The 18,680-nt window shown below is 36.9% G+C and overlaps 1 protein-coding gene across 5 annotated transcripts in view; it reads left to right on the top strand.

The window, feature by feature from the left end:
- The first annotated feature begins 9,554 nt into the window (after positions 1-9,554).
- Positions 9,555-18,680, top strand: part of NUMB (NUMB, endocytic adaptor protein) — a 51,044-nt gene continuing 41,918 nt past the window's right edge. For 3 of the 5 annotated variants that reach the window (XM_023509116.1, XM_023509112.1, XM_023509114.1), the window contains exons 1-2: positions 9,555-9,625; positions 16,203-16,235. In XM_023509116.1, the coding sequence (XP_023364884.1) occupies positions 9,587-9,625; positions 16,203-16,235 (72 nt within the window). In that variant the 5' untranslated portion in view covers positions 9,555-9,586. The remainder of the gene's footprint in view (positions 9,626-16,202; positions 16,236-18,680) is intronic. The other 2 variants (XM_023509115.1, XM_023509113.1) reach the window with 1 other exon arrangement.

Below are 18,680 nucleotides of genomic sequence, written 5' to 3'. Positions count from 1 at the left end.
GGAGTTTGAGGCTTCAGTGAGCTAAAGTGAAGGTTTTGGATCTCTTAAATTCTTTTTAGCTCTAAACTTACATGATTAGATTTAATACATTTGCTATGACCTACCGTCTGTTCAGATGGAATTGTACTCCCAAGTTATAGTTAAAGAATAGTTTAAATTTAACTATTTCTCTCTTGTTAAAGAACCAAAACAACTTTTGATACTGTGCTATGCACATCCACACACTATATCTGCACAGGCTGTGTGTGCATGTGTGTGTTTGTAAGACAGAGATAAGATGCCTTAATGCTCCTTATAAATTAATGATTATTTTGTTATAATGTTGGGAACTGCTGATTATACAATCTCTCACTTCAGAGCTCTGCATTTCTTCTCATGGATAACACCACCAAAGCAAGGGGGGAAATCTAATTTTTAAATAATTTTTTCCAGAAAGGGAAAAATGATTTAATTCATCTAAGAATGAAATTCCACATACTAGTTTTTCTAAATTACATTTTTGTGAATAAAAGTGCCTTACTCAGAAGGAGTTTAGAAAATGAATACAGACAAAAGAAGTCCTAGTGTCAAATATTTTAGCTATTAAAGCATAAATCAGCTGCAGTTCTCCAGTGAGATAGTGTCTCAGAGAAGAAAAGAGAACTCTTTAATGTTTTTGTCAATGGGCATGGTTTTCTCCTAGTCTAACACATTTCTAAACTAGATTATGCAACTCAGAGTCAGTCCATAAGAGATAATGTTGTTCTCTTCTTTTCACCAAGACGTCTCTCTTTTTGTGTGTGTGTGTGTGGCATAAATAAATAGCTATATGTGACCAATTGTATTGATCAAGCTAAGTGGTAGAATGAAGCCTGTTGGAAATACTTTGAAACCTATTCTCCGCAGATCCTGAAGGTTTTACTCAGAGATCATAAAACTCTACTTTCTCAGTTAATTGTAAATAAAAACAGGCATTAAGCAATTTAAAGGTAGTAGTAGAAAAAGGAAGAAAATCCAAGGATATAATACTACAGATAAAAGAGTGTAGGGAGACCAACCAGAGACCCAAAGAAATGAAGATATATGAGTATTTTGTCATTTATGCTGATAAATTTCAAATTAGAGATTAACTATGAATATTATGGGAAAAATATACTAAAATTAATTAAAATAGAAATAGAAAAGTTGAATAGGCTCCTAACCATGAAAATATAGCAAAAGCTGTTAAAAGAAAAAAAAAAAAGACTAAAAATTCTCTCTCTAAGATGCTTGGATATAGGTGGTTTCACAGGTCAGTTCTGTCAAACCTTCAAAGAATGATTTCTATGCCATTTAACTATATCAAATACATAGGGGGAAAATGGACAGTTTTCTGATATTTTTATAGCTTTAACAAAATCTTGATACAACAACCTAACAAAGCATAAGACCAAAAAGAAAACCAGAGCAATTCCACTTGTGAATATACATGAAAAGGTAGGCACAAAAATAGTAACAAATGAGGTCTAAAAGTGTGATAAAAACAAAGTAGGGGTTAACTTAAGAATCTACAAATGGGGTGGCACCTGCAGCTCAATGAGTAGGGCGCCAGCCCTGTATACTGAGGGTGGTGGGTTTGAACCCAGCCCCAGCAACAAAAAAATAGCCAGGTATTGTGGTGGGTGCCTACAGTCCCAGCTACTAGGGAGGCTGAGGCAAGAGAATTGCATAAGCCCAAGAGCTGGAGGTTGCTATGAGCTGTTATGCTGCAGTACTCTACCAAGGGCAACAAAGTGAGACTCTGTCTCTAAAAAAAAAAAAAATTAAATAAAGGAATCTGCAAATGGCTCAATATTTAAAAATTGGATAAATATAGTCCATCACATTGTTGGGCCTAAGAAGAAAAATGATTTTGTTATTATAAAAAGGAAACAAAGTCAGAGGACTGACAAATCTCAATTTTAAAACTTAGCCCAAAGATAATCAAAACATTGCAGTATTGGCATAAGGACAGATGTATAGAGCAAAAAATTAAAATGGAGAGTGGCTCAGCGCCTGTAGCTCAGCAGCTAGGGCCCCAGCCACATACACTGGAGCTGGCGGGTTCGAATCCAGCCCGGGCCTGCCAAATAACAACAATTACAACCAAAAAATAGCCAGGCGTTGTGGCAAGCACCTGTAGTCCCAGCTACTTGGAAGACTGAGGTAAGAGAATCACTTAAGCTCAAGAGTTTGAGGTTGCTGTGAGCTGTGATGCCATGGTGCTCTACCAAGGGCAACATAGTGAGACTTTCAAAAAAAAGAAAGAATAAAATTGAGAGTCATCAGGTGCTGCCTGTGCTCGGTGAGTAGGGCTCCAGCCCCATATACCGGGTTTGAACCAGGCACCAGCCAAACTGCAACAAAAAAATAGCTGGGTGTGTGGCAGGCGCTTATAGTCCCAGCTACTCAGGAGGTTGAGGCAAGAGAATCGCCTAAGCCCAGGAATTGGAGGTTGCTGTGAGCTGTAACGCTACAGCACTCTATCAAATGGCAATAAAGTTAAGACTCTGTCTCTTAAAAAAAAAAAATGACAGTTATCCAGAATCATATATATCAAAGACCAATTGACATAGGATAAGAGTACTGAGACTATTTTATGGGGAAAGAATAGATCCTTCAAATAGGTGATGACACAAGTAAATTCCCACATAAAGAATAAGTTGGACCCCTACCTCACACTATATACAAAAATTAACTCAAAATGGATTAACAACCTAAGTATAAGAGAAAAAAACCGTAAAACTCTTAGAAGGAAGCATAGAGGTAATCTTTATGACCTTGTATGTGGTGATGGATTCTTTTTTTTTTTTAGTACACTTTGTCACCAGTGTACTCAGTACTAATATGAAACCAGTATATAATATATATATTTTGAGATGGAGCCTCACTGTGTCACCCTTGGTAGAGGCTGTGGGATCACAGCTCACAGCAACCTCTAACTCTTGGGCTTAAGTGATTCTCTTGCCTCAGCCTCCCAAGTAGCTGGGACTACAGATGCCTACCACAACACCTGGCTGTTTTTTTGTTGCAGTTGTCACTGTGTTCAGCTGGCCCAGGCCAGATTCTAACCTGCCAGCCTCGGTGTATGTGGCTGGCACCGTAACCACTGTGCTATGGGTGCTGAGCTGAAACCAATATATTTATAAATGACTACATGCCTACACAAAAGACAAAACACAAATATAGTCTAGCAAGGAGGAGGGGAGAGGAGGGAAGGGGAGTGGAGAGGAGGGATGGCAGTTGGCAAGATCCCACCTAATATGAACAATGTAAGGATGTTAAACATGCCCCCTAGATGATGGGCTTATCTACAACTTGAACTTTACTTTAGAATTGAAAACAGTATATCCTAAACATTAGTACTCTCTTATTAATCTGAAATTTAAAAAAAGGAAAGAAAAGGTAAAGGTTCTCAACATCACTGGTCATTAGGGAAATACAAATCAAAAATGCAAAGAGGTACTATTTCACATGCACTTGGACGGTTATAATTTAAAACAAAACAACAAAACAGAAAACAAGTGTTGACAAGGATGTAGTAAAATCGGAACCTTCATACCTTACTGGTGGGAATGTTAAGTGATTTGGCTACAGTGAAAAGCAATTGGTGGTTCCTCAAAAAGCAAGAATTACCATATGACCCAGCAATTCATTGCTAATTAAATATTCCAAAGAATTGAAAATAGGTACTCAATGTTTGGGCTCATAGCATGTAATCCTAGCACTATTGGAAGCTGAGGCAGGACGATCCCTTGAGCTCAGGAATTGGAGACCAGAGTGAGCAAGAGGGAGATCCTGTCTCTACTAAAAATAGAAAAATGAGCTTGACATTGTAGCAGGTGCATGTAGTCCCAGCTGCGCAGGAGACTGAGGCAGGAGGATTGCTTGAACCCAGGAGTCTGAGATTGCTGTGAGCTAGGCTGATGCCACAGTACGCTAGCATGGGACAACAGAGTGAGACTGTCTCAAACACACACACACAAACATGCGGAAAAAAGTCAAATACTCCATTATCCTGTGGCCCAGCAATTCCACTCCTTTTCACATGAAAGCCTACAAGGAATAGTTACAGTGGCTTTATTTACTATCATTAAAAGTAGAAATAATCAAGATATGTTTCAGCTGATGACTAAACACAGTAATAAATGCATGCAGTGAAATACTATACTCAGCCATAAAAGGGATTAAACTGCTAGTATACTGAACAACTTAGATGACTTAAATTTATTACACTAAGTGAAAAAAGCCAGAAGTCTCATACTGTATGATTCCATTTATTTGATGTTCTTTAAAAGGAAAAATTATAAGATTAGAAAATAGATCAGTAGGCGTGGTGCCCATAACACAGTGGTTATGGCGCCAGCTACCCACCAAAGATGGTGGGTTCAAACCCGGCCTGGGCCAACTAAACAACTGTAACAACAACAACAACAAAAAATAGCTGAGCGTTGTGGCAGGCGCCTAGAGTCCCAGCTACTTGGGAGGCTGAGGCAAGAGAATCACTTAAGCCCAGGAAGTTGAGGTCGCTGTGAGCTGTGATGCCATGGCAGGCTACTCAGGGCAACATAGTGAGACTCTGTCTCAAAAAAAAAGTATGAATAACTATAAATTTATTGGAGATGTTTTTGCTGAGTTTTCAGAAAGACTGAGTTATTACTGACAGTTTTGGCCCTACTAGAGGAATTTTCCAGTGAAATTATTTTAAAAGTTGTAAGGAAGAAGTTTGGTGGAAGGAACTTGTTGGGTTTTTCTTAATTTCCTTGTAGAAATGTGAAATTAGGTAAAGTTTTCTTGAATCATGGTAAAGTCAAGTGGGACGACCCTTGGACTTCAGAATCTGAAATAATACTCCTTCCCTACTATCTGTGTCCGTGACTTTGGACAAGTTAGTCAGCATTTCTGAAGCTCATTTTTTTTTCTCAATTTAAAAAATTAGTTGATCTTGCATACCTTTCTGAGTATTCAGTAAAACAAAATATATAAAGCAACCAGCACAGATCCTGGTACATGGTAGGTAATCCTGTGCTCACTCCTGGAGTACTTTTTTTTTCTTTTTTGAGACAGAGTCTCTCACTATGTTGCCCTTGGTAGAGTGCTGTGGCATCACAGCTCACAGCAACCTCAAACTCTTGGGCTTATGTGATTCTCTTGCCTCAGCCTCCCAAGTAGCTGGGACTACAGGCACCTGCCACATTGCCCAACTATTTTTTGGTTGTAGTTATCATTGTTGTTTGGCAGGCCTGAGCTGGGTTCCAACCCACCAGCCCCGGTGTACGTGGCCATAGCCCTAACCACTGAGCTACAGGCACCAAGTCCCCTGGAGTACTTTTGATGTCTTGTTTGCACCATATTTAAGAGCTACAAAACCAAAATACATGTAATTATTTTGGACTTTAAAATAGCAGGTAGATTGTATAAGAGTGGTGAAAGGGGACAGTCTTACCTTATTCCAGATCTGCGGAATAAGGCATCCAGTTTCTCACTATAATTTCAACTGATCTTCAAGTTCACAGAGACTTTGATTTGTCATCTCCATTCTCGCATTGGGTCTAACCAGCGTGTTTATTTCAGTTGTATTTATCAGTATTTAAATTTCTATTTGATTCTTTGTTTAAATTTTCTATTTCCTTGCTGAGACTTTCCATTTTCCCATTTGTTTCAATACTATTCATTGTTGCTTCTTTGAACATTTTTTATAGTAGGTGCTTTAAAGCCTTAATCAGATAGTTCTAACATCTGTATAACCTTGCTGTTGGTATATGTGGATTATTTTTTTCCCAAATGAGTTAAAATTTTCATGATTCATCATATGCCAAGTAATTTTGTGTTGTGTCCTGGATATTTGTATACTTAGGTGTGCTACTTCAGGTCTTATTTAAATCCTACGGAAAATGTTTATATTTTTGTTTTAGCAATCCACCAATTAGGTTTCAGGCTGCAAGTTCCAGCTTATCTTCTGTGGACTGTGATAGCAGTATCCATTCAGTTTTCAAAGACTTTACAATGGCATTCTGGTCTGCAGTGCTATTCTGAACTGTCCTATGTGTATATCATCCAGTTCTCAGTTTGGGAACCAGGAAGTGATCTGTACATTAGTTCTCAAAGTCTTTGGTATGCTAATTAGGATCAGATCCTTAGTCGTGCGGCTCCTGAGTGAGTCCTGGAATTCATAAACAATTCATGGTGTCTTTCCTAAGCTCCTTCCTTCCTGTGCCTTCCTCAATATTTTCTGGTTCCTCAGAGCTTCTTTTCGTGGTCCTCTAGCCAGAAACCTGGAACTCTGGTTATTCTCTTCCACCAGGAATTCCTACAATTTCACTTGTATCTAGGGTCAAATAGTGTGAGATTCAGAGAGAGAGGGGGAATAAAACAAAAGGGGTCAGCCCCATTTTCTTGGAATTAAGGTTCCACCAAACAAATAGGCAAGTTCTCCTCCCTTAGAGGTGTGGATCTTGCAGGATTTCACTATTGTTACTTAAGCTTAAAGATTCCTTTTCCTACTCTTCAAACCAGAGCTAGATTGATTTTTTTCCCCAGACTTCTCTTTGTATTGCTGCATTCTCTTTTGGAATTTTGGCTGTGTTACATTCAAGCTGGAAGTACCAAAGAGGGGAGGCAATAGTCTTGAGTTAGAGAAGCAGAAAGGCAATATTCCCAATACTGTCTTTATTTTTTAAAAATTTTTGTGTCAAGGTCTTGCACTGTTGCCTGGACTAAAGTACAGTGGTGTCATCCTAGCTCACAGCAATCTCAAACTCCTAGGTTCAAGCAATCTTCCTGCCTCAGCCTCCCGGTAGGTGGGATTACAGGCACCCACAACAGTATCTAGCTCATTTTTCTTAGAGATATGGGGTCTTGCTCTTGCTCATGCTGGTCTGGAATTCCTGATCTCAAGTGATTTCCCCACCTTGACCTCCCAGAGTGCTAGTATTATACCCCAAATTTTCCTTTTAAGAGAGAGCATTTATGTTGCCACTATCCTTTCTGCTTTTGTTTTTTTTTTTCCTTTTAGCTGTGATCATGTGAAATCATTTTCTTTTCTAATTCAGAACTATTCCCATACTAAGATACAGCTTGAATTATATTACTACCTTTTAAAAAAATGTTTATTAGGACTGTTATGCCTGAAAAAATCTCCCAAACAGCCCCAACAGACGAATCTGAGACACACTCCGACGTAAAAGGCATGAGGTGAGGTTTTATTCAGACCTGGATCTGGACTCTCCTGGCATGCAAGCCTAGGACGAGCCCCGAACCTAGGGTGGAGGAAGTTTTTATGGGGTACAGAAAGCAAGAGGGGTAGGGTCGGATACGAGTACACTTTTCATTGGTGGTTGGTGATTTCATTAGTAAAGGAGGAAGTAAAGGAGGATTTGCATTGGTAGCTGATGATTTCACTAGTAAAGGTGAATTTGGATTGGTACAGGTGTGGGGGGGGGTCCCTTAACCGGGGGCTAGAGTTGGTGCAGCCTGATTACCTGTATTCCAAGGTAATAGAAACTTATTGTTTATTATAGCAGCTGTTTACCTAAGGTGACTCAGTTTACGGCTCAGTGGCTGTGCAACCTGGGGTGGGGGAGAGGCAGCAGGGAGTGGCCCTGCAGGTTTCACTGGCAGAGGTTGGGGCAGGAGGGCTAGGAATGGAACTTATGTGATAAACAGCCAGGAATAGGGCTTGTGCTGTAAACAACAAAATGGAGCTAGTTTGGCTTTCACAGGACCAGGTGCCAATGGCTCAAGCCTGTAATCTTAGCTCTCTGGAGATGGAGCCAGATGAACTGCTTGAGCTCAAGAGTTCCAGAGTAGCCTGAGCCAAGATTGAAACCCCATCTCTACTAAAAATAGAAACTCTAGCCAGGTATTGTGGTGGGCACCTATAGTCCCAGCTACTAGGAAGACTGAGCAAGAGGATCACTTGAGCCCAGGAGTTTGAGGTTACTGTGCACTGTGATGATGGCACTGCACTCTACCCAGGACAACACAGTGAATAAATAAATAAATAAATAATTGTTATGTTGCCACTATCCTTTCTGCTTTTTTTTTTTCCTTTTAGCTGTGATCCTGTGACCACAGGCTTCAAATGGCTTGAGCCATTGGCACCTGGTCCTCAAATAAATAAATTAATTAAAATAAAAATGAAAAATCTTTGTTAGCTTTTATTGTCTCTAGGGTTAAGTGCTGGCTCTATTTTACACAGTGAGAATCTGTCTCAAATAAATAAAAATAAAAATGGAAAGTTTTTAGGAGAGGATTACATATAAATGCATATAAATAAATAAAAATGAAAAATCTTTATTAGCTTTCATTATCTCTAGGGTGAAGTGCAGGCTCTATTTCAGCACTCCCATTGTCTGGCTGCATATTTCTCACTTTTAAAACTAATAGGAGTGCTTGATGTTGAGGAGAACTTTCTCTGTACCCTCTGAACATTTGAGTCTGTGAAACAAACTGACAGTAGATAAATTTGTATGCCCTTTTCCCTGTTCATTTATTATACATATGCAAGTGAATTTCACAAAATTTAAGACTGAAAAAGGCCAGATGATTGAAGTTTTTGTAGTATCCTGGACTACAGAAATGAATAGGATTCTGGGGCTTCCAGGGGGAAGATGTTGATGTGGAGAGGAAATGGCATGTTGAACAAAGATTGTCTCGTTATGCAGATAAAGTGCCCCTGGTAATAAAAGTTGTCTGGAGCAGCCTTCAAAAGCACAGGTAATAGTCTGTGACGAAGTTTGTGGTGTCTGACCTATAGTCTTTTTTTGTTGTGCAACAGTTAATCTTCCCAAATTGATGGGATTCCCAGGGAGGAAATACGTGATAATTGAGTTTCTTTTGGAGGATTTGTCTTTTGGTAGATAAGGGAACTTCAGAGAAAGACTTTTCCTACACTGCAGGGGAGAAAGTGATGAAGTCAGGAGGGCAAGAAAAGGTCAGAGAAACCTTGATTCTTTTTCAGTTCAAAGCACTCAGTATGCTAAAGCACACCAGGTACTACTTTCTGACCGCCTCCTCCCTCTGATATATAATTACCCTGTTGCACATTCATTTGTTTGTCATTTTCTCATTCTAAAGTAAATTTTCAGCCTCTCAATTTCTGCCTATTCAAATTCTACACGTCTTTTAAAGCTCAGATGTACTACCTTCTTAAAATTTGTTTTAGTTATCTGCCTCACTCTCCAGCCTTTAGAAAACTGTCATTTTTGTTTGTGGCTTTTTCATGATATATGTGTGAGTGTGTGTGTATGCTTTGCCTTAGGAGAGGTATGTAGCGGAGAGGTTTACATATAAATGCATAGTAACTGTGAGATGAGTAAAGTAACTTTATTTTATTCTTCTTTGGAGGCTGTGAGTCTCTTGAGTGTAGAGATTTCAGTGTACAGGTTGAATATCTTATCTGAAATTCTTGGGGCCAGAAGTGTTTCAGATTTTGAATTTTTTCAGATTATGGACGCTGAACCTGTATTTGATTCTCTCCTGCCTGATGCTTAACACAGTATAGTTGCTACTTAGGAAACATAGTACCCTAACTTTTTTCTTCTTTCTACAGTACCTTGGTCATGTAGAAGTTGATGAATCAAGAGGAATGCACATCTGTGAAGATGCTGTAAAAAGATTGAAAGCTGTATGTATTTGATGGTTGCCAGTGTTGATCTATATACTGTCAATATTTTCTTAAAAGATTTTGCTCGGTAAATTTCAGTGACCCAGTATCCAATAAGAACAATGTTTCTCTTAAAGCAAAAGGTGTGGGATTACTAATAAAAGCACCTCATGCTGTCCATCCAAAGGTATAAATTATAAAGACCAGTCTTCTTTGATATAGGCCAGACATCATTTAAAAGGTATTTTTGATTCAGAACCCATGTTAAACAAGTGATGTGAAATTTGATAGAAGAATAATACTAAATCCAAGATGAAACCATTATAGTTAATGGTTTAACCTAATTGTGATAACTGGGTTATAAATTATGAGTTTTAAATCCCTAAGAAATAGCTTTCTGGAAAAAAGTATGAGACAGAGATATCTATGTTGATGCCTGGTGAGATTTACTTTCTTGGAGATGACTTACTATCTTAACTCCTACTCCCTAATATTTTTCGAACATAATCTATCTCTGCTGCCTTTTACATAAACTTCAGCACACTGGAATGGAGCCAGGATATATAATATTTCCTTTGTTCATTATGCCATAGAACACATCCCAAGCTATGCCTGTATATTTAATAAAAGGAGAGAATAGGTTCAGAATTCATAAAGATTTAGATTAAAGGGCTAAATTTCAGATTTTTGATAAGTTAGAGGAATGTTTCATAAATCTGACAGCCCTCTTTACAACCTTCCTTCTCTCGAACGTGGCCTTTCCCCACTTTGCTATGAAAGCTTTAAGCATTACTTCTGCATGCCCCTGCCCCAAGGAGCCTTGTTGCTAAGGGTTTGCTGGTATGATGGGCTGCCCCAAGTTTGACTACTAATGTGTGCTTTTTCCTTCAATTTGCTTAGTAATCAAAAATTTTCTGCTTCTTGTAATGTATTACCTCTTAACTTGTAATTCTTCAATATGAAATACATAAAAATTAATGAAGCAGGCAACTTCAAGAGGGGGGATTTTATTTTGGAATAAATGCCTGAATCTATTATAGACCGGAAAGGAGGAGAGAAATAACTGACTGTGGTATACAAAGAACTAGAAAACAAAACAAAAAGGCATATATATACATATATGTATATACATATACCCTTTAGCTCAGATTTTAATCATTTAAATTCTTAAATGATTGAAAGCTTTCCTAGTCTTAACTTACGCTCTCTAATTCATCATTTATATTAAGGGGATTTATAACCATGTAGTATGGTACATGAAACTATAGTTTGTAGTCTTGCCATGTCCACTTGAATATATTCCCCAATTAAACACAGTCTCTTAATTTGATTTTCCATTTTTGTCAAAGCCAGTTTAAAAAAGAAATTTAAATTCAGCTTCTTTACTGAAATAATTTTAAGTTCATCTAAAAGAATAATAAGGTGAATTTAGCTAAGAACATAGTTTTAAAGTAATGCACTTGTTTGCCCTACTTAAGGAATATATAACACTATATTATTAATAACTTTCTAAAAACAACAAATCAGTGAACAGACTAAATAGGCCTGAAACAAACCATAAATTATTATTAAAATCTTATATAATATATGACTAAAAGGCCACTATGGAATGAGCCTTTACAAAGTCTTTTAATTCAGAGAATGGCTCATGTTTACTCCTTAAAGAAAAGCTAGGAATGGTTTAAGTTTGCCTAGAAGATATTAAAAATGGTATTTAATTGTTTAATCCTGTTAAGAAGCAGTCAATCCTCTTAACTATCTGGTTTTTGGTTTTTTTAAACATTTAATCAGAACATCTCTTTATTATACAGTAGGACCTCCATATTGACCACTTCCTTTACAGTAGGACCTTCATATTGACCACTCCTTAAGTTGACCTAATTGTCATAGACTGGACTTACACATGTATGTATCAGTACAGTAGGCCTAGTTCCTTATGTGGACCACCTCCAAAGGGTAACCAGTTTGGTACAGTCCCTTGGGTAGTCAACTTACAGAGATTCTATTATATAAACAATATATGTTTATTGTATAAAATACAAATAAACCAAAAAAGTGCATAAATAAAATGATCTCACACAATCCAGAAATAGACCCTATTTAACTGTCTAGTTTTAAAACTAGTTTTTTTAGTTGAGTAGATCTTGTTTCCTTTTATTTTACCTTTTTATTTTTTTAAACCAAGAAAATATAGAGTATAATCATGATTATTTGAGATATAGGACTATTTAGGAGTTTTTATATTCACTGGAAATAGGAACTAAATGCCATTTTAAAAATTATACTTTTGGGGCGGTGCCTGTGCCTCAAAGGAATAGGGCACCTGCCCCATATGCCAGAGATGGTGGGTTCAAACCCAGCCCTGGCCAAAAACTGCAAAAAAAAGAAAAAAAAAAGAAGAATTATGCCTGGAACAGTGTCCAGCACATAATCACTCAATAACTGTTTCTGGAATGAATAGACAGTATGTAATCTTCAATATGTGGTCAAATCAAATATTATAATCTAATTATTATGTGTTTATGTTTTCATAAAGGCAACTTTTCCATGTTTTAAAAAATAGATCTGGGCTTGGCACCAGCCACATACACCAAAGTTGGTGGGTTCGAACTTGGCCCTGAACCTGGCCCCGGGCCAGATAACGTACAATGACAACTGCAACAAAGAATAGCCAAGCAATGTGGTGGGTGCCTGTAGTCCTAGCTATTTGGGAGGCTGAGGCAAGAGAATCACTTGCGTCCAGGAGTTTGAGGTTCCTGTGAGCTGTGACGCCATGGCATTCTACCAAGGGCAACATGGTGAGACTCTGTCTCCAAAAATAAATAAATAAATGATAAATCTCATATAAAGGTTTATATATTCATAAATAGGTAATGTAAAAAATTAACAAATGCAAATGGCCCCACACCCTCCCTATCCCCAACCTCCTAGGAAAGATTCATTAAATTCAATATGAAATAAGAACCTCCTCCAGCTTCTTGTTTCATGGGGCCTGTGTCCTTGGAGTCAAACCCTTTCCTGGGAGAATAAGGTGCTACCTCTCAGGAATCATCATAATTATATCTTAATGTTTAATGTTTTGAGTTTATAAAACCCTTTTGCATATTTCTAAAGATCTTTATTTCCCTATGGTCTTTTATGACTAAAGGAAAGTGTTATATGTTGATGATTGCTTTTCTGGACATACTTGAACTTTTGAACTTTGAGGGAAAATCAATCACTCCTGTACTTTTCATTAAGAAGTTACTTTGGCTCGGTGCCTATAGCTCAACTGGCTAAGGCGCCAGCCACATACACCTAAGGTGGCGGGTTCAAATCCCCAGCCCGGACCTGCCAAACAACAATGACGGCTGCAACCAAAAAATAGCCGGGCGTTGTGGCAGGCGCCTGTGGTCCCAGCTACTTGGGAGGCGGAGGCAGGAGACTCGCTTGAGCCCAGAAGTTGGAGGTTGCTGTGAGCTGTAATGCCATGGCACTCTACCCAGGGGGACAGCTTGAGGCTCTGTCTCAAAAAAAAAAAAAAAAAAAAGAAGTTACTTTAAATTTTTCAGACAAACCCTATCTAGGCGACTTGGAGCAATCATTATATATAGTTTTGCATTGGCAAATAGGTATTATTAAAAAATGAGATGGAATTTTTGGTAACTGAGATAAATTTCTTGTTTATTATACTTAATGTGACTTCTCTCATCTATAAATACCTCTTCTAGTGCTATTACACTGGGAATCTTGTAGAAAGCTGGACATCTTCAGGATATTGTTGTTCTGATGTCAGACTAGTCCACATATATTTTTGATTTTTGGCTTCCTTTCACATTTTTACTATGCAGCAGAAATTTTTAGTTGCCTTTTTTCCTCTGAGCAAAGATCTAACAAACTTTCAGTGGGGATCTCCAACCTGCTATGCCAAATACTTATAAAAGCTTCCTCTTCTACAGAGGATTAAAAAAGAATTAGACACTCTTAAAAAAGAGTGTCTTTAGAATTAGTTTGAATCCTAGAGTTTAAAAATTTTAAATTAAATAGCTTAGATGTACCAGTTAAGTAGTGAAACAAAGATTTTAAATCTATTATATGAATGATCCTTGAGCTTAAAATTTAACATTTCTAGTGCTTTTGAAATTTATGAGGAATTGAGGAAGAAGATAATTTGGAAGTACATTTGTATGCATGTTTTTCCCCAAAGTACCAGTAGTCTCTTACAATTTAGAATTACATTAACTTCAATTGGAAATCATCTGCATACTTGATATTCTATAATGAAAAAAATCATAACTAAAAAAGACAGTGTTTTAAAAATATGTTCCTCATGGTATAACAATTATTTTCTTTTTTCTTTCTTTACATAGAGTTAGTTGCAACTATTTTCAACTCATTTACTTTGTGATGTAATTTCCCTAATTAGCTACTTTAGAATTTAAATTGTATAGGATAATTAACTGAAATGGCCTATTACACATTTTTATTGTCTTTATGTCATAGTCAGTTGCAGAGTGAGAGAGTATTGTCCTTTATTAATCAATTTTGTAAATGTGTATCAGGCCTTGTTTGACTCTGGTCCAACATACCCTTCATCTCATAATAAAAAGTCATTTCTTCCCATCGTCTCTTAAATGTCTCTTTCTCTGTCTTGGTAGACTAGTTTCATTATACTACCAGTTTCTAATATGTTGGTTTTTATTCACTATTTGATATATTTTGTTTTAATATATGTTCTTATTTTAGCAGGTTAAAGAATCATAACAATTTTTTTTAAGAACATTAATACTATTCTATAATAACGAATGTCTTTTCATGCATTTTGCACGTCAACTTTTTTCATTAACATCTGGGGTCTTTTGTAAAAAGAGGAAAACCTTAACAAGAGCTTTTCTAGGAGCTAAATTAAAGATTAATAGATCTCCTTCCCTCACCTTCCCATCCCTTAAGAATAGTGAATCTCCTAGCTTTGGCTGTATCCTTGAAAGCTGGTGGTTACTCAGAATCTAACAAAACTAGGGTCACCAAATTTGGCAGCAGAAATGTTCTTAATGTTATTGTAATGACTACTACAACTATTATTTTTTTGTCCAGCTTCAGTTCAGAATATTTTATGGAAATATTAGATGCTGCTTGTGATTTTCAAAACTTAGATGGAAAACAAACTTTCTGGTGTTTGAGAACATTGAATGAGTTTAAGAGAGTCAAATTTTAATATCATTGTCATTTCCCAGACATTTATCCAACATTAACATTAAAAACAGATGATTGTAAAAGGGTAAAGTCTTAAACTATATTTCAACCATACCTAAGAAATGTGAAGTTAAACTAGCTTGTGGGTAAGTTAGATTTGCTTACATTCTTTAGACTTTAAACAGGTAGCCAGTTTTCATAAATGGTACTTAAAAATTGATGCTTGATCCTATATGTATCTAAGCCTCTCTTATCCAGATAGTTTCAGAATTGTATACTTAATAAATATCAATGCAAGTATATTTTGAAACAACAGTTTAAAAGAAAACCCTATTCCTTAAATTTGAGTTGTGGCCCAATGGTGTTATTTGATTCTTAAGATTATTTGTTTTTCGGCTTGGCGCCTGTGGCTCAAGTGGCTAAGGCGCCAGCCATGTACACCCAAGGTGGCAGGTTCGAATCCAGCCTGGGCCCGCCAAACAACAATGACGGCTGCAACCAAAAAATAGCCGGGCGCTATGGCAGGCGCCTGTGGTCCCAGCTACTTGGGAGGCAGAGGCAGAAGACTCGCTTGAGCCCAGGAGTTAGAGGTTGCTGTGAGCTGAGATGCCACAGCACTCTACCCAGGGGGACAGCTTGAGGCTCCTGTCTCAAAAAAAAAAAAAAAGATGATTTGTTTTTCCAGATCCAATTTAAACATTAGCCTTCTTTATAGATAATTTATTCTGTATCTATAATAGAACATAGCTGTTATTTCCTCATGTGCGTTTTGAAATTGATCAGCATGCCCATAAATACAGATTGATACTAATGGCTAAGTGGAGCACATGGTCAAGCTCCCCTTAGGAAGTATGAAGGATTCTCTAGGTGACATTTTAAACTCAGCAAGAAAAGTATGACAGGGACCTTTGATGGATACACATTTCATTTTACATATTGCATTTTTATGCAATTATATGGTCATTTGAATGTGGACTGGTTTTTTAATTGATGACTTTTACATAATTGACCACTGATTTTAAATGTATATGAAACTAATCTTCTGTTTTCTACTCACTATGATATTTAAAATGCAAATCTCACTAAAGCAGTGTGTCCTAATCTTTCTCTCTGCTGCCAAATTTGGAAAATCTATTTCAAAAATATGTGGTAGTTACTAAACTAACTAGTTGCTTTGCATGAATAGAAGTTCTGATTTCTTCTCTTTCCATGGATTCATAGGCCATACAGTGTGTTTCCCTGCATTTTCATGCACCCTTCCTTAGTCCTTGTCACTCCTGGTATGGATAACTCTTTACAACTCTTAGCCCTTGCCTTTCTTCCACTTTTCCCTTTCCCCAACTTCTGTATTTGCTTATTGATATGAAGCCCTGGGACATTTATCCCATACAATAATAGCACTCGACTTGTCCCCCTGTTCCTCCAGGAAAGAAAGTTCTTCAAAGGCTTCTTTGGAAAAGTAAGTTTAATGCCACATTTGTGCTTGCTTTATAAGGAGTTACACCCCTAGTATAGCACTGACATGTTTTTAAAAGTAGCATGGCTTTGGTTTCTTTATAATGTAGGAATTGATTTGACTATATATAGAAATTAATAAATTAGGAAGTTACTAACTATGATATTGTCTGTGTGTCTATGGATATTAAATCTGATGATTCCTAGGAAATTCCAATAAATGAATCAAGTAGGTTAAAAGAGTATTTTCTTCGCTCACAACTATAATCCTAACATTCTGGGAAGCCAAGGAGAGAGAATCCCCTGAGCTCAGGAGTTGGAGACCAGCTTGAGCAAAAAACAAGACTTTGGCTCTATGAAAAATAAAAAAATTAGCTGGGTGTGGTGGCAGACGCCCGTAGTCCTAGCTACTTGGGAAGCTGAGGCAGGAGGATCATTTGAGACCAGGAGTTTGAGGTTGCGGTATGCTATGATTGTGCCACTGTATTCTAGCCCAGGCAACAGAACAAGACTCTGTCTCAAAAGTAAAATAAATAAGAAAGGGTTTTCTTTTCAAAGCTATATATTAAAATAAATTTCATTTCAAAGCTCTATTCTTCACCTTTTAAAATATAGATTGCTCTTTAGCCATTTGAAGTACAGTAAGTGTTACAGGAAAGACTTGCCACATTTTCTTTCAAATTTTAAGAGGTGATTTTCAAGAGCTTTATTTGGATATGTTGTCAAACCAGGATTTTGATGGAAAGAGTCTTGTGGGAAAACTTATTTTGATAAATTATTAACACATGCAGAAAAATTGATCACACTGACTGGATCTGTCCACAACATGGAGTCTTGTGGGAAAACTTATTTTGATAAATTATTAACACATGCAGAAAAACTGATCACACTGACTGGATCTGTCCACAACATGGAGAATAAACTGGATTTTCAGGGGAAAAAAAAGCTCTATTATTATTAACAGTATTTTTGGCAAGCAGATTTTGCTTAGCGCTCAATAATTGACAGAGAAATGGGAAGAAATATTAAATTCAAGTGAATATTTAACATACCCTTAATTTTATATTCAGTGGTATTCTATTTTTCCCAATCTAACTTAAATTTCAGCTGAAGTAAGTAAAAGTACATGAACTTATCTTTGGGGATCCTGCTATGATTTTTAACGTGTGTTGCTAATCTAAGAAAACCCATCTTAACTGTTAGTCTATGAAAAACCTGTCATGGAATGTTGTTTATATAGATATTTTTCAAGTAATGATTGCTTAATGTTTAGATCTTCTTAAAAGTTAAGACTATACGGGGTATAGTGCCTGTGGCTCAAGGAGTGAGGGCACCAGCCCCATATACCGGGCATGGCGGGTTCAAGCCCGGCCCCATCCAAAACTGCAAAAAAAAAAAAAAAAAGCACTATATAATTGGCAATACTCATATAAATCAATCTATTTCTAACATTTTTATGTCCAAGTTTATTATTGTTTAGTTTTGAATAAGTGTTGTAAAGTAATTCAGACCGAGAGAGAGTGAGAAATACTGTCATTAGATAATTAAGTATAAATTACTGGAAGTTTTTATATATGAAAGTGAATATAAAAGTAACACAATTGTTTTTCTACTTGGTGGTTTTGTTATTTTTGAAATTTGTTTTAAAGAACAAATCGTTTACTTCCATTTCATTCTTGATTAAATGTTTTAGTTATAACTCATTTTTACATTTTCTTGTTCTAATTTAGGTCATGTTTATATTAATGTAAGCAAAGTTGAAGTATTTTAGATCTAATGATTTAATTATGTTACTGCTGTCAATCTGAAATAAAAAGTTAATATAATTTACCAACAGACATGCCACAGTAACATTTTTCAGTAGACGTTTTGAATTTGAGTCAAATGATGACGTGTTTAGAATGTCTAGGAAGAATCCTCTAGACCAGCTGTTCTCAACCTGTGGGTTGTGACCCACAAGAACTGTATTAAAGGGCTGCAGCATTAGGAAGGTTGAGAACCACTGCTATAGACCGTTATGGCATTATAAATAGACATAGGCCTAGCATAGTGGCTCATGCCTGTAAACCCTAGCATTCTGGGAGGCTAAGGTGGGAGGATCCCTTGAGCTCAGGAGTTCAAGACCAGCCTGAGCAAAAGCAAGACTGTCTGTACTAAAAATGGAAAATATTAGTGAAGCATTTGGTGGGCAACTACAGTCCCAGTACCTGGAAGGCTGAGGCAGGAGGATGGCTTGAACTCAGGAGTTTGAGGTTGCTGTGAGGTAGGCTAAGGACGTAACCCTTTACCCTGGGCAACAGAGTAAGTCTCTGTCTCAAAAAAAAAAAAGAAAGAGAGAAAGAAACAGACATTATATTTGTTAAGGAAATTCATAATTGTAATGGAAACTTTTTGTGGAGTATTATTCTTTCCCAAATGGAATTTCTTTCCTTTTAATTTTTTTTTTTTT

This window comes from Otolemur garnettii, unplaced genomic scaffold (assembly GCF_000181295.1).
Source record: "Otolemur garnettii isolate 467f Iridium unplaced genomic scaffold, OtoGar3 scaffold00365, whole genome shotgun sequence".
NCBI lineage: Eukaryota > Metazoa > Chordata > Mammalia > Primates > Galagidae > Otolemur > Otolemur garnettii.
The sequence above is the reverse complement of the archived record's forward strand: the minus strand, read 5'-3'. Positions and strand labels throughout refer to the sequence as shown.